Source organism: Corylus avellana, chromosome 2 (assembly GCF_965113065.1).
Source record: "Corylus avellana chromosome 2, dhCorAvel1.hap1.2, whole genome shotgun sequence".
Lineage (NCBI taxonomy): Eukaryota > Viridiplantae > Streptophyta > Magnoliopsida > Fagales > Betulaceae > Corylus > Corylus avellana.
This window is the reverse complement of record NC_142491.1, coordinates 23,312,030-23,334,785: the sequence shown is the minus strand read 5'-3', so window position 1 is coordinate 23,334,785 and position 22,756 is coordinate 23,312,030. Positions and strand designations below refer to the sequence as shown.

General features: G+C 35.9%; 2 protein-coding genes and 1 pseudogene across 4 annotated transcripts; 1 reads left to right on the top strand and 2 right to left on the bottom strand.

Annotated features, from left to right (window-relative positions):
- Positions 1 to 813: 813 nt before the first annotated feature.
- LOC132169589 (membralin-like protein At1g60995) lies at positions 814 to 11,505 on the bottom strand. Of its 3 annotated transcripts, XM_088513667.1 has the most exons (7): positions 11,480 to 11,505; positions 6,833 to 6,895; positions 5,597 to 6,034; positions 4,507 to 4,588; positions 1,722 to 1,783; positions 1,502 to 1,596; positions 814 to 945 (listed from the first exon to the last, which is right to left on the bottom strand). In XM_088513667.1, exons 3-7 carry the CDS (start codon positions 5,627 to 5,629, stop codon positions 834 to 836), a joined length of 384 nt encoding a protein of 127 aa, XP_088369793.1. In that variant the 5' UTR covers positions 5,630 to 6,034; positions 6,833 to 6,895; positions 11,480 to 11,505; the 3' UTR covers positions 814 to 833. The 3 variants fall into 3 exon arrangements, with proteins under 3 accessions (XP_088369793.1, XP_088369794.1, XP_088369795.1); XM_088513668.1 differs by lacking the exon at positions 6,833 to 6,895 and having other exon boundaries at positions 11,480 to 11,504; XM_088513669.1 differs by lacking the exon at positions 814 to 945 and having other exon boundaries at positions 1,310 to 1,596.
- Positions 11,506 to 13,823: 2,318 nt separating this feature from the next.
- Positions 13,824 to 20,961, top strand: MORF1 (multiple organellar RNA editing factor). The gene is made up of 5 exons (XM_059595655.2): positions 13,824 to 14,372; positions 15,980 to 16,077; positions 16,154 to 16,219; positions 16,396 to 17,126; positions 20,704 to 20,961. Exons 1-5 carry the CDS (start codon positions 13,978 to 13,980, stop codon positions 20,713 to 20,715), a joined length of 1,302 nt encoding a protein of 433 aa, XP_059451638.2. The 5' UTR covers positions 13,824 to 13,977; the 3' UTR covers positions 20,716 to 20,961.
- LOC132168221 (universal stress protein PHOS32 pseudogene) lies at positions 19,122 to 20,695 on the bottom strand (annotated as a pseudogene).
- Positions 20,962 to 22,756: the final 1,795 nt, after the last annotated feature.

Sequence of the window (22,756 nt, the reverse complement as noted above, 5' to 3'; positions counted from 1 at the left end):
GTTTCCTAAATAAGATTTTATTAGTCTTTGCCAAAAAAGTAGGCTTTTATAGCATATCAAATAGGGTATGGATGGTGTAAATAAATGTTATCAAATCTTATTTGTATATATTTACGCCAAAAAAACAATATTTAATAAACCGTATGACTGCCATACAGCTGAAGTGATGTGGCAGTGAAAATCAACCATTGAATCAACACTTTAAAAAAAAAAAATTAAAATTAAAAATAACTGCCAAAACGTACTTAATATATAACAATCATATAACAGTCTATTAAATAACACTATTTTTACGTGATACCAATATCTATGCAAAATTGGGAAAGGTACATAGGAGCCGGTGTATGGGGAACTGGGCATCAATTGAAACTTGGATGGTGGGCGGGGGTATTTTGCTGTGCTAGTGATTGCAAAAACAAGCACAGCAAAATACAATGTTGAGAAATATATATATATATATTTCCCCTCCTTGGTCCCTCTTGTGGATAGGAAAGCAAAGGTTTTCCAGTTGTATTCATGTTCTCATTTGAAAATACAGTGTCTCTGGCCTAATAATAATGTTTGCTTTCATAATAGCGAGCAGAAACTGGGAAAAGAACTTAAAAGAATAAAAAACAATTTAAAAAAATTATTCCAAAACTATGGAGCATAGTACATACATGGATAAATATATATATATACATCTAAATATATGACAATTATTATTTTTTTTTAACATTTCACACGCATACAGATTATCAAGTCCTGCGGCGTTTAAATTGGTTGATAACTTATAACTTTTTCTTTTCTTTTCTTTTTTTTTTTGGATGATGATAAGACGAACTATTTTTGTCTTAAAATTTCTCACTATTACAGAATATGCTACCTTGACAAGGAGAAGTCAATAAACTATTCATCAAAATAGTATCATATCCGACGATTCTGTTTATGAGGAGTTGCTGCCACCTGGTAATAGGAAAATATCCTTTCAGTTACATTATAGTACACAGTTCCTATACGTATACACATATAACTCAAATTCTGAAGTACAACAACAGTTTGACAAAAATGATGAAGTTCAACCACAATGATGATGCAAATGCCAGTGTTAAGCTTTTAATTGTCTCAACCAAGCACATATCTAGTTATAAACGTCGTATTATGCCTAGAAGAATGCTAGGACATTATCTTCCAAAAAAAGCCATTGACACAATTGTTTTCAGTGAGTCTAGCTTGTCAACAAACAAATAAACATTAAATCACAGATGTTATTAATCTGTACTCTAGGTTTTGAACTACAGACACTTGGATTCCACCAAAAAAAAAAAAATTAAATTAAATCTTTCTTTTTTGATAAGTACCACAAAGATTAAAATTTCAAAATAGATATCCAAATAAGAATTAAAAACTCGGACTTAACAAAAAAAGTTATTGAAAAAATAGGTTCTTCAGAAAAATTGTCACTTCCAAGCTCAATTCAAACCACCCCGACAATGGTTAAGTTGTGTTTGGAAGATATAACCTGTTTCCAAAACAGGAATGCCGAGCTGATATGCAAATGTTAACGGTACGAATATTATGGCGAGACTTTGCTCCTTCAGGTAGCAAGAAATATCCCTGCAGGACAAGCATTATTAGAACATTGGAAATAACAAAGTATAAGCAGAAATACGGAATCAGAGTATATGCAGAAAAATTTCATGAATTGCAAGGAGGAACAAACAAATAAGGTGAACAATCACCTTTTCCATAGTGTATATATAAGTTGGTTCAAAGGCTTTGCTTCTATTCTCAAGCCATTGCACTGAAACACATGCAAAAAACCATTATCAGAAAACAAGAAATATATGGTACAACTTGGGAAATTAGAAGAACAGGGGAAACTATCCTGATCAGCTCATGAATTCATCCATCCTAATTAGATAATTGCCTGCCCTTTGTTTTTTTTTTTTTTTGCCAGATTGTCACAGGTCTATAAAAGCAAAGTTTAAGAATATATGTACACACACAGAGGTATATATATATATATATATATATATACATACACACACACACACATGTCTTGATATTGTAAGAATTATGATTTTTGAGAAAAGTCCACATACACCTTTTACCACCTAACTGACAATGTCTCCCCACCCCAAACTTTCAATTAGGACAATGTCCTCCTCAAACTACAAAATAATTGACAATATCCCCTCAAGGCCAGCAAAAAGACGACAATAATGCTAAATTTTTTTCAATAAGACAAAAATGCTAAAATAAAATTCGAAAGATAAAAACCAATTTTTTCTTTATGAAAGAAAATGAAAAAAATTTCCACACCCTGGTTTTTTACTTTTTTTTTAAAAAAAAATAGTTTTTTTTTTTTTTTAAGGGTATTTTCATCATTTGGGGGGGGGGCGAGAACATTGTCAATCGGGTTGTAGTTTAAAGAATATGTGGACTTTTCCCATGATTCTTTTACCAAATAGCACTAACAAAGTCTTACATTGCCCATTTAGCCTTTCATAATGACTTTCTGACAATGACTAAATAATTCAAATGTTCCAAAATTTAAGATAACCACTCATGTTTTGCCCTAATTCCCAATATCATTTCCATATTGATTAATTAAGGGGGGAAGCCTTTTATTGAGTTCTCCCAACTTCTTATAACAAATACACAATAAGAAGACATTCTACAATACTAGAAACTATGAGGAACATCTGACTTTCAGTCTTCTGAGGCATAACAGAGCCTTTGAGGAGCTTGATTCACTCTAATGAGTGAAGGGTCTGCATAAATGGGGAATATATGGGTATCCTTAAGGCAATTCTTAAAATCCAAAGAAAAACAAAAAAACAAAAAAAAGCTCATGGCCTTATTTCAACCGGTTGTTCAGGCAACAAGATAATGGCTTATATCTCAGCACACAAAATTCACAAATGCCAGACAACAATAGATAGTAAAAAAACATAAACCTAAAAGAATCAAAAGAAACCCTAGGAACCACCTCCAGAAATATGGGATAGATGATACGGACACGATGCACAGTATGGATATATTAGATAGTTTTTTTTTTTTTTTTTTTTGATGAGTGAAAAGGTTAGGCTAGGGAGACCAATTGCGGCTATCCTACCTAGGCGTGACCATAGTAGCACCAACCCGTTGGGAACCGCATAGGAGGGGCCTACACAGTGGGAACCGCAGGCACTCCTTCAAGTCCGACTGATCCATAGCCTGACCCAGCCTCACCAGGGCATCAATGGGAATCCAAGCTGGCTTATACTAATCAGGCTTATGTGGGAATTCTCCATTGTGGATATTCGAACCCACACCCAAATACATGCTCTGACCACTTGGGAACTTCTTTGGGCCATTGAACCACCACCCTTGATGGCTTATGTGGGGATTCTCCGGCGTGTTTTGCTTGTTTTCTGTGAGTTTCGGCGAGGCTCGTTGGTTGATCACGTGTTGTTAGTTGTCAAGATTTGACCGGCCTTGGTGTTTTGCAGTGAGACCCGACCGGCCTTGGTGTTTTGCAGTGGTTTCCAACCGGTTGTTGTCCAGCGAGATTCTACCGGCCTTGGTGTTTTGCAGTGAGATTCGACCGGGGTTGGTGTCTTGTGGTGAGATCAGATCTACCCTTGGGGTTTTGCGGCGAGATCCGATCGGCTTTGGTGTTTTGCGATGGGTTCTGACCGGTCCTTGTTGTTAGAGAGATCATTTCTGGGTTCAATGCCAGATCTGGAATTTAATCAGATCATTTCTGGCTCATAGACAAACGATGGATTCATGCAATAGTTTGAAATTTTATAATGTGTACCTACATTACATATTTATTTCAATCATCCGCTGATATTTGATTAAATAATACAAAGAGAAGAAAAAAAAGGTGCCCTAATATTACAGGTTGGAGTGATTGAACAATATTGAGAGCATGAAAGAAAAAGCCTACTTTTAATTAAGATTTTATTAAGATAAGAAAAACAAGGTGGTTCAATACCTCCTCAATGCGTAGCAATAAAATTATCCCAGACATTAACATATGACCCCCGCCCCCAAAAAAAAAAGTAAAATAGCCACTTGATTTTTTTATCTCCAAAGGGCATGGCAATTGGTTGGGCCCCACTCAAACAATCAGGTCTGGGTCAGTATGCGTATTCACCTGACCCACCCAAAGCCGCTCTTTCCAGCCCTAAACAATGCAGCTAGCAAAAATAATAACAATGACCTGACTAGGAAGATGACAAAAATACACTCATTTCATGGATTTTCTTCCTTATATATTTTGTCAAGATTTGACAACCTAGAAGCTGAAGTTAGATTGAGTACCAAAATACTAAACTAGCATTCTAGAATTACATACTCTAGGTCAGCAAGTGTGAAAAGAGGACTCACATCCAGCCAAGTGAGGACAAAAGCAATTCTAAGAGAAGAAAATTCTTCATCACTTGACCTAAGTGATTTCAATTTATTCATAACCACTACAGCTCTGCAACCTGATAGTAGTGAACAAGCAGAACTAAAAAGATTGCCACTTACCTGCATATGAATTAAGCCGGTCCAAATGAAGTATATGCAACCACTTGGGAATGTCAATATTTAAATGTATTCCTGCAAGATTCTAAAATTAAAAAGTAAAATTCAGCAAAGAGAGACTTGGCCTTGATACAAGAAATCAAGTAATGACCAACTATGGTACAGACTCTAGGTTTCTCCATATAAGCCATTTAGAAATTAAAATATTTTCAGAAAACATGGATGGAAAAACATGTGAGAAAGATAGAGATGGGCGAGAGTTATTGAGCAACAAATGCATCAAATACTGAAGGCACCAATCAGTCCTGCTTGCTGACAATAAGAAAATTTAAAACCCCATCTCTTAAGAGTTCATCACACTCCAAGAATAGAGTATGCAGAAGAACAATAAAGAGCGTGTATTGAAAAATCAAATAAAGACAATAATTAAGAAAGAAAAATAAAATAAAATAAAATTTAATAAGATCACATAATAGACACGAGCACAACTTTTACAACACACCCCCACCCCCCCCCCTCCCCCCCCCCCCCCCCCCCCTCTTCTTCTTCCTAACCCACCCAATATTTACACAATTTTCTTTTCTATTGCCAAGGTAGAGACTTATACGTAGATATATTAGATTTGCCAAAACAAGAAATCTAGGGGAGACTTAGGCTCATGCCACAAGCATCTGCATGACCAAATTCTGGCCCCATGTCTTCTTCCAGTATATCATCAATAAATAACTAAAATTGAGCTGAAAAAGATATAAAAACAAATAATGTAACATATATTCACCAAATAAAAAAGGCATCAAAATAATAGTATCATTACGTTCCAGAATCAATAGTATCTACAAAGCACCCAGGCAGACAACTGTAACAAAACGCATGCTCATGTTTTAAAAGGAAACCCATGATCACAAGAAAGAAAAGGAAATGCAAGGCAATAAAGTGTCGATCAAGACCGAAGGGGGATTAACATCACAACAAGTAAAGCAAGCAGAAATCAGAATGACACTAGCTATTTCCATAATTGGTAATTAAAAAATGGGGCTATTGTATTGAATACTATGTCTAGCACAACACAAGAACATTTTATTGATTTACTCACCCACAATTTCCAGAAACTTCTAACGACCTGCATTGCATGTCTCCAAATGAATAGCAAACGCTTGTACCACTTTTTGCCGAAGTGAAATATTGCTGCTTTAAATGTCTCTCTGGCATATACAGGGAAACTACTACGTCGCTTCTCTTTATCAATTTTGGTGGCTGCATCATCTACTGTTCACTTAGGGCTTTGACTGCTCACTGAAGATTCTGCTTGCTGCTCAAGAAGTTCATTGTCAGTCTTCCAGAACTTCCATGCTAGTTTGTCCCTTCTAGCTCCAGAACCAATCCAATCTAGCCAAAACTTCGCAGCCAAAAATGTCAAACAATCTCCATCCACATTTGCCCCTTCTAATTTCTCCTTCACAGTTTCCATATTAGGGAAGTCTATCGCATTAGATTCAGACTCATTCTGTGACCACAACCCTGCACTAGTTATCTACACCAAACGTCACAATTATTACTTAAACATGACAGTTTGCTTAAGAAATAAAACCAATAGCATATGCCAAACGCACAGTGAATCTCACAATTACATCTCCATAGATCTCAGAAAAAAAAAAAAAAAAAAAAAAAAAAAAAAAGTGATAGATATAAGTTCCAGAGTAAAAAAATATGAGTGACCAAAAACAAAACTGAACATGAGGGTAGCCCAGAAATCTGGCTCGGATACAACAATATCCAATTAATATGCATTGTACTCGACTTGTAACTAGTTGGTATTAACAAAATGCTGCAAAAAGTTTCAGCACAAGAATAGGCAATGCCCCATAAAGAACAGGAAAAAAAAAAAAAACCTTTAATACATTATGGACATAGAACTTTCTGAACCAAATCAGAGCTACATAAATACCAAAGCAAACAAATTGACATGCCATGCTGAAAAAGTTACACCATAATCTTTTGCCTATTTCCCTCGACACCAAAAAGGAAATAAAATTAAGAATTAACAAAACTAAGATGCCTAAGGACATGTTGCCAGACCCTGTTGGTAATCAAAATCTACTAGTTGCAGATGAGAAAGGATATGATCCGGTAGCCAGACAAGGCACAGCAGAAAGAGTGAAAATACCAGGAAGCAATTGCCGGATGATTAAAAAAAAAATCTGTGAAATCCCCAATCCCAAAGGAAGCCAGCACGATGATGTCAAGCCCACTTAGTAACTTGATACAATGAAGTAGTTGCAAAAACATACAAACAGAGCTAATTCATCAAAAGTACTAGACAATATATTACCTTAATTTGGATAAGCTGAGCTTCTGTTATTTCAACTCCAGAGGGCTCACTTGAACAGCCAAGCTTCAAATGCAACAAGAAAAAAAAAAAAAAAAAAAAAAAAAAAACATAGATTTTAGTTAGAGCACTATGAAATAAACCTAGATGCCTGAATTTTGTCATCAACCAGCCATTATTATGACTGAATCACTACCTTATATGAAATACTTCAACTGCCAACAATGAAACTGTGGAAAAGACAACCTTAATGATGAAAACAACAGTTACTACTCAAGGGAACAAGGATCTGTTCTTCCATGCCTCTTCCAATGTTTCATTTCCAATTCAGATATTGTATTGGTTACCAACCAAAGAGCAATTCAAGAGTTAACTTTACCAGCCTTCCTCAGCTAACATATATATATATATATATTTTTAATATAAGTAATTCAATATCATAAAAAAGGCCCAAAGGGGCATAACCTAAGTACATGCGGATAGGCATGTAAACGAGCCGAGCTCAGGTGAGTAGTGCCTGTGCGAGCTCAGCTCGTTTGCACCATAGAAGAGCTTGAGCTCGTAATGAGCTTAGGAACCCTAGCTCGGCCAGGCTCACCAAGGGGAAAACCTTGTGCAAGTTCAAGCTCGTTCATTAGCCCAGCCAAGCACCTTATCGACCACTCAGCTCAGCTCGGCTAATGGGATTGTGAGAGAGAGAGAGAGAGAGAGAGAGAAACAACATCGTGTATTTTGTGATTTCAATGTCGCAAAGCTTCTATGGTGAATAGTACATTGCTTCTCATCCGCATCATAAGGGACTGCCTTAATTCTTATTAACGTTTCGCTCCACCTATATAGCTTCTTTTGAAGTCCCTCTTAGCGTGCAAAGGAGAACACGTTGCAAGATGCAACACATCAAGGAACACAGCAAGGGATGGCTCTCCCGATGCCATGGTTTTCTTTGAAGAAAAGAATGAATCAGGAAAGGATGAAGAGAAAGGGAAGTAGCAAAAGTAGAAGTAAATGGTTTCTTCTGAAAGCTAGAGCAATCTCGGATGTTATTCTTGTGGCCAGAAAGTCAAATCGGTTGATTGTGGGGCCCTTGCTAAGATGTTTGTCATGTGAACATTGTTTCCCTATCAATTGTCACAATTCTCCTTCCACTTGAGCAATAAACTATAATTAGGAGAAAAATTAAAATGTTTTCATTTTCATCCAACGTGTTGTGATGTGAAACCGTTTCCCTAGTTTAGATGCCTGAGATTGTTTGATCCTGCTTTATGTGGCTGCCCTTGACTAATTAGGCTAATAGATGGATAAAAAGCTCATTATTTGAAGTACTCAATAGAGTACAAAAGATTACCTGTTTAGTGGGATCTCCGTACATACAGCTGGCGAGGTAGACATCTAATATGGGATTAAGAGAGAGAGAGAGATTTAGTTTAGTTTGGTTTGATTTAGTTGTCCAATGGAAGGTTTGAGTACGGGATTTGTAGAAGAGTAGAAGAATATATGGGCCTATTCTGATGACAAAGTGAAACTTCCATTTTCCTTGTTTTTATTGATGGGATATATTGGGAGGTGCACGTGGATATTACTTGAGAGATAAATAAGGAACTAACATTTTATTCAAATTTTAAAGAATTTTTTACATATATATTAATATATATGTACATATTAATAAATATATACAAGTCGAGTCTTATACAAGCATGTTTACGAACATTATTCAAGTCAAACCGAGTTTTATACGAATATGTATTGTTTAGTAATCGAGTCTAGTTTCGAGTTTTTGAATAGCCATTTAATAATCAAGTCGAGCTCAATTCAAGCTTAACCGAACTGAGCCCAAGCAAGTTCACAAGTAGCTTGTTGATTTATAGCTCTACATGTGGAGTATACAAGAGAAACATCAATCATGAAGCAAAAGAGAAACACAAATCATTAAGAAATTAGGAAAACGAGAACAGTTGTAAGCATAGAGGCAGTACACAAAAGAACCTCAAAAATTACAATCAAAAAAAGAAAAATCAAGAAAATAAGATGGTAGACTGCCCAAAGAAGTCATACATTCATACAAGGAGCATAAAAATAAAGGTTTTAACTTGACCACCACCCGCTATGGCTCTGTTTGTTAATGCTTTTTGAAAGGTGTTTTTTGCTTTTTGTTTGAAGTGTTATGATATGACATAAAGGTGAAATTAATTTCGAGTGTTTTATGTTTTGGATTGTTTGTTAATGTTTTTTGTTTTTACAAAAACAAAAGGAAGAATGAAAAAGCGTTTACAAACAAAGCCTATATTTTTTTTTTTTTTTTTTGATAAATAAGTTATTTATTGAAAAGCGCAGAGGGGCGCAATTATAGTGCACAAGATGAATGCAAAGAAAGGCATCACTAAAGGCAAAAAGAGGAACATAAAGAAAAAAATAAAGACATGGTGGAAAACTGAAAGCATCGGCCCAATGGAACAGAGTTTGAATAAATAGCTTTTTGAGCTCTTCTATTGACCTTTCTTGATCTTCAAAACATGTTGCATTTTGCTCTCACCAAATAATCCACATTAGACACAGTGGTGCGATTCACCACACCTCCTTAGCTAAACTATTACCTCGCTGACCGCGCCAACAAGCTAATAAATCTGCCACCCCTCTAGACATGACCCATGTGACATCAAAAAGAGAAAATAACACACTCCTTAAAGCTCGTGCCACTTATAGTCAAAGCCTATATTATTATGCCATCTAGAAACATGTTTGACTATTAAAAATATAATGAAAACAATCTGATATTAACTTGGCCAAATAATTACAACAATCTATGACTGTCATTTCTCAAAAAAACCAACAGCTGGAAAAAGTCCAATTTCTATAACATTATCTAGATACTGTTGATAAGTCCATTACCGTGAAGTTACAAAAGAATGCATAATTCTGACATAAAAATCCAAGCGACCAGCAATTGCAGAACTTGAATTACTTAGGTCTTATTTGCTAATGCATTTTAGGACTGCTATTTGCTTTTTAGCAAAAAAAACAAAAAGCATTAACAAACAACTCAGCACAAAAAACGCTCACAAAATACTCAAAACTACATCACAACCAAAAGGCAAAAGCACATTCTAAAAAGCATTAGCAAAATGCTTTGCAAATCTAATGAGAACAGTAAAATAACACCCCCATCACACTGTGCTTGAAGCCTAAGCTGTTGGAACACTACTGATGTCATTTTTTGGGCTACTGATTACAAATCAGACTCATACATGTGTGAATAAGTGGCCAAACAATAAGAAGCTAGTAGAACTTGCTCATGATTTCAAATAGTTGCACAAAGCATAACTTGCTATTCCTACAAGTCAGTCCCACTGCTTAAAAGTAGCAGAAGGGTCATCTAGAGTAAAAGCAAGCTTCGAGCATAATATTTCTTTTTATAAGTAATCGAAATATCATTAAAAGCGTAAAACGCCCCATGTATACATGAAGTATACAAGAGAAAACACCTAGTTAGCTAAAAGGAGAAAAAAGAACAATAAAATCATGATAACTGAGCACCAAGGGAGAAATAAAAGTAGCTGTACAAAGAAAAAGAGTATAGAATAAGGACTCAAGCTCCTCCAACATCCTTTTGCGGTCCTCAAAATTTCTATCATTCATTTCCCTCCAAAGGAACCACAAGAGGCAATATTTAAAACCATCAAACTCATTTTTCACTACCCATTTATGAATTCATAGCTGTTAAACTTGCACTCTAAAAAAGTAAAATGTCACGATCCAAGGAAGTACTGACCACATTTGCACTATACCCTAAAAAGACTAGTATGTTACAATTGGAACTCTGCATAATCATTTATATAGCCCAATTTCACCTATTAAAGAGCTAATGCAGGACTTAGCATTCAATGCGATACCATCACAATCCACCCACCTAATCCAACACCTTCACAATTCACCTGCCCAATATGCGACTTCACTTTCTGACATGTCAATAAAATCATACAATTTTGCATCCCACGCAATATAGTTTGTTCAAAACCCCATTAGAGGCACTAATTCTCCATACCCATTGGATGGGACTCATAGCTGTTAAAACTTCCTATCTGAATGGTAAAATCCTATAATTCTCTATCCACACCATACATTTTATTCCAGCCCTCATTGATGGCACTAATATTAACACCCTCTCCAATTCCTATTAGCAACTAAAGGATAAATAAACTCATAAGTTACCTGTTACAGTAGAAATTGTCGTCAAATCCCCTTATAATTCTCATAATGTTGGGATGAAACAGTAATGCGCTTACCTACTAACACTCCAAGCCCACTCGTTAATGGGCACCCGTGAAAGAGTAGCTAGTACTACTTATGGTAAACATAAGAAGGAAACCACAATGATATCGTCCATAGAAACCTATCTTCTTTTTCCATTTATCTCTCTTTCACTTTCCCTAATCATTTCTACCCACGGAAACCAAAATGATCATCTAAAAACTAGAGAACTAATCCCTAGTAGATTAAATACCTGACAGTAGTTTATTCCACATCAAAAAAGGAACCATGAATTGAAAATTGACAAGAAAGCAATTGCTGAATTGAAATTCAGAAGCCCTCAGGGCAATCGAATAAAAGCATAAATCGAATTTTTGAATCGCTTAGCATGTCCAAACGACGTACCTGCTGAACGTAATTGGCGTGCATAAGTTCATAACAACGAGAATGGAGAACAGGGTGATGGCGACGAAAAGGTAAAAGTACTCCGAAGCAGCTCTCACTTTGGGCCTCAGCATCTGCGAGAACCTCTCTTGCACGCGTATAAACGTTTGCTCCGGATCCATCCCTCTCTCTCTCGCTCTCTCTCTATCTTCGCGACGAAACGTGGGAAAACAGGGGATTTTCCCGAGAAAGTGAGAATTTGCAGACCTCTTGCTCTGGCTTTGTTAACTGTTTTTACTTTTTACTTATAGTAAGATCGCATTAGAAATAGTTTCATCGCCATCGAGGAAAGAGAAAATTATTATACGTTAAATTAAATATACCCTTCGTAGCATCATCGGCAAGAATTTTCATTTTACTACTTAAAATATTATTTTTTTTCATTTTACTCACTACATATTTCATTAATAATATCTATTTTAATTATCTATTCTATTTAAATATTATTTTTTTAGTACTATTTTATTATTTTTTTCAATGAACAATATTTTTAAAATTTTTAATATTGATAATGTCTCCTAAACATTTAATTGTGACAATATCACAAACTACTAAAACATTGTCAATATCTCCCACAATACTAGCAAAAAGATAAAAATACTTCTTTATATTTCTTAGTAAGACAAAAATATTCGAAAAAAATAAAACAATAAAACAATAATTTTCTTTAAAAATGAAAAATTTTAATTTAGAAAAACGATTTTTTTTTTATTTTTTTAAATGGAAATTTTTATTTAAAAATAAAAAGATTTTCTTTTAATTTTGTTTTAAGAAACGAAAATTTTTAATCTTTTTAAAATGGAAATTTTTATTTGAAAAAATTTATAAAACAAAAAAACTAAAATCGAAATTTTTTTAATTTTTTTTCTTATAAAAAGGATTTTTTTTTTTTCAAAAAAAAAAAAAAAAAAATTGGGCAAGGACATCCACATCCCTTGGGATTTAGGGCAGAAAAGAAGCAAGTTAAGCAACTAAAGGTACCTTCAGCTTTTCTTCCAAGCAAATGGATGGGGTAGATAACACAAATGATAAAAGGTATTTTATCAAACACTTGGTGTTTATGAAAATTTTTGAGTGTAATGGATGATGGGTGGGTTTCAATCTCACTATAACTACAACACACGGCTCAACATCCAAATTTACTTGCAGTGTGGATTTGATGGAAAGTTCAAGGCTTTCAAAAACACCAAATTTTCTAACCCTAATAGAAAACGAAAATCAAAGGAAAGATTTTAGTATAATTTTTTAGCTTGCCTTGGACTTGGGTGGGTATCCCTTGGGTCTTCAAGAATTGCAATTATTTGGAGAATTTTGAGTGTTCTCGGTGGTTTTAGGGGAGTTTTTGGCAAAATAAAGATTAAGGAAAGGGAGAGAATTTTCTTCCAAACTTGGTCAGAAGAAATGCATGCGTCATTTTTATGAAACGATAAATAAATATATATATATATCGAAGTTTTTCTCAGGTTTTTCTCTTAAAAACAACCAAATAGTAAAATATTAATTAACCCAAAAAAAATCAACTATTATGAGAAAACAAAGAGAGATAAATTTCTTCAATTAATTTATTGTCGAACTAAGGTACTGCTATCTCACTGTGTCATGCCTTTAGAAGCACATATGAAATTTTTTACACTCTAATAAATTGTTTAATGTTCTTTAGCAATCGCATGGGCTTCTCACATACTTCTTTTAATATATAAAAAAAAATGTAAAATTAGTTCTTGTGTACACCAATGGAGTAATGTTACATACCATTCTTTTAACTTCTTTCTATTCTCCTAAAGTTGACATACCTTTTAAAATTGTCATTGAATATGAGATTAATCATTAATAGATTTTGATTCAATGGTAATTTTAAAAGTCATATCAACTTTATTGAGAATACAAAGATGGTATGCAACATTACTTTTTGCAACCATGTCGGTTCTAATCAAATTATGACACGCGTCACTCATAAGACGTGTTTGTTATTTAACGGTTTCTATCCAAAAAATAAAAAAATTATATGAAAGTTGAGTGCAATGACTCATTTGCTAGTTTTGTATACTACAAGGAGCTCTTATAACATTTTTGTATCACAAGAGTTTATTGCAAATCGATATAACTACATAAATTGATTTTACATTTTTTTTTCTTTTTAATAACGTTAATAAGAAATCATATGTTCTCACATATTTTATGAACACATTTAACTTTTAGAGATGGGTTTATATATATATATATATATATATATATATATATATTAAAGGGTTAACATTAATTTAATATTCACCATTAAATACATCCAATTTAAATCCTAAAAATAAAATATGTCGAGAAGCCCTGTCCCCGTTTCATGCATACATCATCCCCCCTCATTTCTCTTTCACTAGAAACCTCCCCAAAACCCTCAGAACCCTAAACCCCATTTGTGCGGTTTCTCTCTGTGAAGCCCCAAGGTGTTACCAGCACCACCAGCAATGGCGCTGTACTCTCTCCGTCTTCGCCGAACCCTAACCTCGCTCTCCACACTCCACCGCTCTCTGTCTGCAGTTCCTGCAATCCCTGCAATCTCCACTCCCGCTCTACAATCTCCGCTTCTCCAGGGCCCCACCTCCAGTTCCACGCCGTCGCACCCCTGGGCTCTCCCTGTCCAATCCCGGCTGTTCAGATTGACGAGCGTCGCGCTTTTCTCGTCCCGCTCAACCTACAACAGCAAGGACACCGAAGAGATCGGCCCGGACACCATACTGTTCGAAGGTTGCGATTACAATCACTGGCTCATCGTTATGTCTTTCCCTAAAAACGACAAGCCCAGCCCTGAGCGAATGATCGAGATCTACGAGCAGACCTGTGCTAGGGGCCTCAACATCAGGTCTCTCTCTCTCTGCCTCACTCACTCACTCATTCATTCTTACCCTCTATTTGGTGTCTGAGTAAATTTGGGAAACGGTAAAGAATATGATGAATGAGATGTTAATGGTGTTTGGGTTTATTGTGTTTTGTGAACGAATGGTTTTTGAGTATAAGGTGCTGAGTGATTTTCTTATCCCATGTTCAGTCTGTATCAATTTGAAAGAAAAAAAAAATTGGAATGATGTGTTAAGCTCCTGACTGTTTATGGCTCTGTTTGGAAAAAAAAGGCTAGGAAAAAAGAGAGGTGAAGAGTTCCAGAAGAGGTTGGAATAATTTTATTTCATTCTTTCTTCTTTTGTGTTTCCTGTGTCAAAATAAAGTTGGAATATTTCCTCATCTGAAAAAGAGAGTGAGCATTTTGGGTTTTGTATTTCTGTATATTCATCTGTATATTTTTTATTTTTTGTATAAATTGTGAGCCGTAGCTAAGTTTTATGCTCAGAAGATTTTTGAAAATCCACTGTTTGGTTGCTGTAATTTATGAAGACAGAAGAAGAGAGATGAAATATTGTAGTTCTATGTTATTTAACTTGTTCTCAATTTTCTGTGTCATCTAAATCGAAGACTTTCTCCAATGAAGCCTAACATTGGCGTTTGGTCAGATGAGTGGAAATTTGTTTTCTTGAATCCCAAACAGTGTGAAACTTAAAAATATGAATCTGTGGTTCCTTTCTTCGTTTGGGATATTCTTTCTTCAACGTTTCATTTTCATGTGGTTTATGAGAATGGTCACTGTAGAGAAGATAATCTTTGTTCTCATGTTACATTCTGTTTTCTTTGTTATGTTGTCCTAGAGAATTACCTCAATTAACCCAATAGCTGAATTGGGCACTGCTCAGAAGGTTGTCTTAGTCTTCCTGAGTTTGAAAATGATCATTTTTGTTGTTTGTGACATATATCTTCATATATGTGTGGTGCTTCTCCAAGGGCCCCGGAACACCTCAATGTATGGTGTTTCGTGAGTCGTGGCTGAGCCACATTTCATTATGTGAGGCATCCAAACAATTATGCATCATCTGAAATAGCACTGAGATGTGCTAATCACTTGGCCTGTGGGCAATTCAAAATTTTGCACTACTGTTCCTCACCCTTTAAACCTCCCTATTTTGTGGCTAGAGATGATTGGCCACAAGATGATCACTATCATTTCCATAATTTGAGGTGTACCACTGACTATCTATCATGAGTAGTACATAGAGAAATAGCAGGATGTATGAGATTACAATGACCTCTACATATGATTGGAGTAAGTTCTGACTAATTGGTAGTACCACTTTTTTTAACCAAAAATATCGGAACTAAATAATTTTTGAATAGGACAGTTTCTGCTCCTTTCTACATCCCTTGTAAAGTACATATTTGTAGATTGTTCACATAAAACATGGTATAATAAGCAATAATGTACTTGTTATTCATGTTTTGGTGAATGGATTTATGTCAAAGCTTCTGTTTCTTGCTGGACATTTTTTCTGATTTCTACATCAAAGTACCTATGCTGTTTGGACTGAACATACTTATTGCATTATTTGTTTTTGTTGTTATTCTTATTCTTATATTATGATTCAGCGTGGAGGAGGCGAGAAAGAGAATTTATGCTTGTAGTACAACAACGTATGAGGGCTTTCAGGTTGTGATGACGGAAGAAGAATCAAACAAATTTAATGGTAACTGTTTGTGTTGATATCCCAATTAAAAATGACATTTGATACAGGCGCTGACTTTCCATTTTGTTTTAAACAGCAATAGATGGAGTTACTTTTGTGTTACCGGATTCTTACATAGATCCAGTAAACAAGGAGTATGGAGGTAGGATTTTTTTGACATCAATGCTTTCTTTATTTAGAGAATACTTGCAGTTTGTAAGCGTCTTCATGCTGTAATGTTATGGTGTATATTTTGACTTTGCTTTTAAAAATAACGAGCTCTTAACTTCATATTGGGCATTAAATTTTTTACTTAGATTAATGCACTGTACTTACCAGGTGATAAATACATTAACGGAACAATTATACCAAGGCCACCCCCTGTTCAGTATTGGAAGCAGGGAAGAAACCGTGATCGCGGATATGGCCGGGAAGGTCAAACTACAAATCAGCAGCATAGACCCTCAAATGGCTACCAGATGTCAGGAGATGGAAGGAACCATGGTGCTCCACAAAATTATCAATCACAACAGAATTATGCTGCACCAGGACCAGGAGAAAGAAGAGATCATATGCCCATGAACAGGAACCATGGTGCTCCCCAAAATTATCCATCTCAGCAGAATTATGCTCCACCAGGACCAGGTGAAAGAAGAGATCCTATGCCCATGAGCAGGAATTATGCCCCGGGAGGAATGGGTACTTACCAGTCAGGGAGGGGAGATCCAACACCTCCATATCAGGGCAATTACAACCAAGGGGGGCAGGGAGATTATTCTCCCCAACAACAAAGGGACTTCCCCAAGAGTCATTATGTACCTCCTGCACAGGGGAATTTTGTGGGAGCCAATAGGAATTATGGTCCTTCACAAGATGGCACTTCTGGGCGAGGAGCAGCTGGATATCAAGGCCAGGAAACATATGGAGCTTCTGGGCAGGGAGCAAGTTCTGGCTCTGAGCACAGTTACCCAGGGTATGGTGAAGGTCAAAGGTTCTCACAAGAGGAGCAGAGGAACTGGCAAGGAGAGCAAAGGACCAATGTACCAAGAGGACCAACGGGAAGTGACCAAGTAAGATGTTCCTATTTTAGTAACTAATTTGGAAGTTTGACCTGCAGAGTTTTGTTACAATCTAATATTGAGCTGGAGGGCATGATAAAATTGCCATGTGATGCCTTCACCACATACTTTTTAGTTTGAAGAAGTCTTCTTTTGGGATGAGAATAACATTTCTCAAAGCCTCTGAAATTGATACAAATTTTAGGTAAAACTCACATTTAAAAATCGGCTTGTGAGGGGCGGGTGTTTAAGTGTTTGTATACACATGTTTACATTACACTTAAGGTATGTGGGACACTTATGATTTTAACATACCACCACGTTTGGCAATCGACGTCCACTGCGGCTCACTTACTGACCTAATGATAACTCTTTCTTTTGGCAGCTTCACCCGTAGTATTCAATGTCTTAACATTATGTCCTACATAGTACTGAAACGATTTAATCCAGTTTATAGAATGCCCCCTCGGTGACTTAACTACAAAGCCGCAATCCATTCAATCCATACTCGATGACCTGCGTTCAATCCCATATTTGACGTGGTGGCTAATTCTAATACCAAATAATACAAGCTTTATATATAATTCACCTTTGAAAACAGCTTGCAAGGGGAGGTGTCCAAAAGCTTATATATATAATGGTTAAGATTGCACTTAAGCCATGTGTGACACTTTAGAAATTTTTTTTTGATAAGTAAGAAACCAATCTCATTAAAAGCGTAAGGCACTCCTAAGTACAACGGAAGTATACAAAAGAAACCGCCTAACTAGTAGGAGTGAAACAAACAAGGAAATCACTAAAACTAATCAACAAATAAGACACGACATAAATATAAAGTATCATAGAATAAAGAAAAAATTTCCCCCAACGTCCTCTCTCTATCCTCAAAGCGCCTATCATTCATTTCCTGCCATGCACATCAGAAGAGGCATGTAGGCTCCATTTTCCATACGGTAGCACTAGTGGGCCTGCCATAGGACCAACAATTAAGCAGATCAACAACACTTCTAGGCATAACCCATGACATCCCAAATAGAAGGAAAAGAAACATTATGGGCTACTTTACTAAACCTTTCCTTTTCCCCTTTTCATTTCTACCCAAAAAAAATCAAAATATTAACAAACAACTTTATTGGCAAAACTCACAAAAAAACTTAGAACTCTCATAAAAAAACTCAAAACTCCTTTTATCTTTGGGAATAACTTCAATCAGGATTTAGTGTAAATTCACTTGTTCACAGCAACTAATAGAACTTTGAAATGGCAGTTTATTTTACCAAATAGAATAAATACAAAACATGGGATCAACCCACCCAATTCAACAAAACCACAGTAGCCTTTCTTCTCCCTCTCTTGCATTACACAGAATACCCATCTCTTTGCTGCCAACCCTTGCGTGGAAAATCTGCGGTCTCCATTTCACCTTAGCTACACTCTGAAACATGCAAAACAGAGTCCTCTTCAGCTATGGCGGTGCTTTGTTTCGTTGTTTTTGTCTTTCTTGCCCTTTTCCATGTTGTCCACACCAGTAAGTCTATAATTTTATTTTCAATTTAATGTCTTTGTATGAGTCCTTGGGTTTCTTCATCCAATCTGACCTTGGAGAACAAAAAAGGAGACCAGTGTATTTTTCAGTCTTGTAAGGTTGGGTTTATGCGTAGATCCCGTGGTGAAGAGTATAGGAATTTATAGTGCTTTTTCGTGTTCCAAGATGACGTGTTGATCTACTATTGAATGCTGCAAAGAAGCTAGTTTATACCTAGGCCGGATAGTAGGGGCTCTCTTTATCTTTATGTCACATCAAAACACTTCTTCAACCAAAATACAAAAAACCCTCTTTAAAAGGTTTATCAAACACTACTTATCAAAAAAAAAAAAAAAAAAAAAAAAAAAAAAGGTTTATCAAACACTACCTATAATGCTAATTTGGGTTGGAAGACTGGTGTGAACCTTTTTTTTTTTTTTTTTTTTCAATTCTTACAAAATAAATCCTTTTGAGCTTAAGAATCAGGAAAACTACTAAATTGGTCTTGTGGTTTGACTCTATAATAAATCTTTGGGTATCAAAATGAACAAGTAACTCCATGTGGTATGCCTACTTAACAAATAAGTCCCTGTGTAGAAATTCCGGCCATTTGATTACATTTAAAGCAAATCAAGATTAACGGATGGGGTGGCTGACCACCCTATGGATATGTGGGTGGTTTGGCCACCCCAATAATTGGCCAGAGTGGGTGGCCGACCCACCCCAAGGGCCAGATTCGACTATTGGGGCGTGGGGTGCAGCTCCACCTTGTCGACGATCTTCACAACGTGAGCCATCTTTATCGTTTGGATAGCGAACGACCATGATGGGGTGCACACAGTGGTGCATGCAGTAGTTGCTGGCGCTGCCCAGCTCTTCCCCCTTGACTGCCCTCTTGGAGGTGCTGAACCCTTAGCTCCCCAAACCAAGGCACTCCACCTTCAGGCACAGTTGCTCCATGTCGTTGTCCTTCACAATGTGGATTTTGAAGGAGAATTAGGCTTGCACTAGGGGTTGGGCCAAGGTCATGGCCTTGGTGACCGCAAAATTGTTGGAATTATCCTCCAACTTTCGCTGGGAGGCCTCAGTGAAGGGAGGGGTAGAGTTGGGATTGTGGGCATTGGGGTATGGGATGCGGTTGGAGCCCCAATTGGCGCCATAGAGTACGCACGTGGGCTGCACATGGAGGAGCACCATAGCCAAGGGTTGGTCAGCCACCCCAGCAGTTTTGGGGTATCTCCAAACCTTTTTTTTCCTCTTTTATTTTTATTTTATTTTTATAAATTTTCACTTAAAAGGTAAATTTGTAGTTTTCTTAATGACCCTGCCAAAAAAAAAAGAGGCCGGAATTTGTATCGAGGGACTTCTTTGTTGCGTAGGCATATCACATGGAGTTATTTGTTCATTTTGAAACACCTGGGATTTACTTGTCACAAGGTCAAACTGCATGGATCAATTTAGCAATTTTTCCTTAAGTTTACCATATCAACATTTAAGCGTAACTTGTCCAGCATCTTCATCAGAAATCTGGAATGGAAAAGAATCGCATCTTATATGCATTTGAAAGATTACATACCATTTCATTTGGGAAACACATGGAGTTATTTGTTCATTTTGAAACACCTGGGATTTACTTGTCACAAGGTCAAACTGCATAGAACAATTTAACAATTTTTCCATAAGTTTACCATATCAACATTTAACAGTAACTTGTCCAGCATCTTCATCAGAAATCTGGAATGGAAAAGAATCGCATCTTATATGCATTTGAAAGATTACATACTATTTCATTTGGGAAATCCCTGGAGTATCTTAGTAAATTCCCAGAATCGAATGTTGATGTTGATCTTCAATCACCACTGCTATGTTGGGGAATTGTGAATTATATCTGGAGCTGACCTTGAACCAAAAAATATTTCAACTTAAGCAAAGCTACTTTTGGGCAGTTCTAGTTTAAGTCAACTGTTTCATGTTGTCTCCAATATCATGTGTTTACTAATTTCTCCTGTACATTTTCTGTGTGCTCTGCCAATGTTATTGACGTGTGGTTGTTGGTTTTTGCAGGGGAGATATTGATAATATCTCAAATGGTTACTTGAGAGCATGATGTGAATGGATCTGTAAAGAAGTTGTTCTCTCCTTCATTCTCATCAGTAAGGACAGAAATTATAAGGCCTTCCAAGTTCGTCACCATAAATAGTCTACCAATTTTTCCTTTTTTTGTGCCTCTTTATTTAACTTCTGAAGTTGGAATTGGTAATTTCCTTGATGAAGCTTGAACTTTGATTTCTGATCCTACCAAAATCTCTAGGTTGATTACAATGTGATTGTGGTTTATTGGATCTTTTCTAATCTTTTGGTATGTGGAGCCCAATGGCCAAGGAACACACGACACTTTTAGAGATTTTGTAGGAAATTTTTGGCCAAGGAACACGACACTGTTGTATTGATTCACCATTGCGTTTTGGGGATTAGGGGGGTCATCTTCAATTTCTAGGGTACTCTGTAGAGTTTTTGAAATCTCTACTGTTATCTTCAAATTAACTGGATAAGATCTTGCCATGGTATATATATTTTTTAAGATATATATATGTGTGTGTGTGTGTGTGTGTGTGTGTGTGTGTGTATATACAGTCCTTCATGAGTTTATAGCTTTTTAACTTGCATCTTGTGTTGGGGGTTTGTTAGAATGGATTATGACTTCCTCTGGAAGGTGCAAACCTGTTAAGAGATGTCCTGAGTTGGTCTCAGACTCCCAGTTTCTTCATTGATTTTGCTCCGAAACAAATAGAACTAGGTTATTTCTAATATCAATCTTTCCTGCACTTCAAAACTATTATGGGTTCCTTCTTGACGAGTAGTATTCCCACAAAGCTATGTGTGGACAAAAATTAGCTACAAACCAGTTATATGTGACATTCATACAAAGCAATCTAATAAAATGACATGTCTTCTTTAGCATGTGAGAAGCACATATTTTTTTTTTTAATAATATGTGATTTTTCACATTCTTTTTTTTTAATAGGTATATGACACGTCACTTTATTAGATTGGTTTGTACGAACTAGTTATAAACCAGTTTGTTGCTAATTTATGTCTTCTACATGTGATCACCTAACACAGATTTTGACCATGAAAAATCTCACTCCTAAATATATCAAAGTGACATTCATTTCCCATTTGAGTCCACATTCCTTTAAGAGTTGAGAGTCAATGTTATAAGCTATGGTGGGTTCAAGTTATTCATATTAACAATAGTTATATATAAAATAACAACTCATGTGGTCCGTTCAACCACATTAATATATCAATCAAAAGGTTCTACTTTCACAATAAAGATAAATCATCATGATTGATATGTTATAGTCGTATCAAATGAAATGTCTAATCCCGTTACTAACTACGAACAATAGTTTATATGTCACAAGATTTATGATTTAGATCTTATGTGAGATAATCTCATCAACACAACTCAAAATCATATTAAATATAACTCAAAAACTACATTTACATATAAAAAATAATATGCACATGTACAATTATATGCCTAGTGTTCTTAACAAAATTTAGAAAACTAAACAACTTTATTTAATAAACCAAAATGTCATACAATAGGACTTGGTTTTTACGACATAAACCCTAACAATATGTTACAACAAATGTACAATGAGGCGTACACCCATTTGATGACAAATGGGATTTGTGAGGGATACACATGTTGGTATGCTCATGGAACAATATGGACCCAATACATGAAGGCTCCGTTGTGATGCATGCCACATGTTGAATGAAGTTTTTCCCCATGCATGATATCCAAGTAGATGGAAGTAGGACTCAAATGGGTGTGAAAGTTGAAGTTGTACATGAAGATCATTAAGGTCCTAGTGAGGGGACTAAATTTTTTTTATGATTTGTCAGGGAAAATTACACTTTACCCCCTTAAAATTTTATATGATTTGTAATTTAACCTCCAATGTTTAAAAATTTGCAATGTATTCCAACAAAGTATCAAAAATTTACAATGTAGCCACTCCGTTAACTATTTTCGTCCAATTTGACGGAAAACTGTTGACACGCGAGGCATATGCATTTTTTGGTCTAAAATTTCCAAAATTGC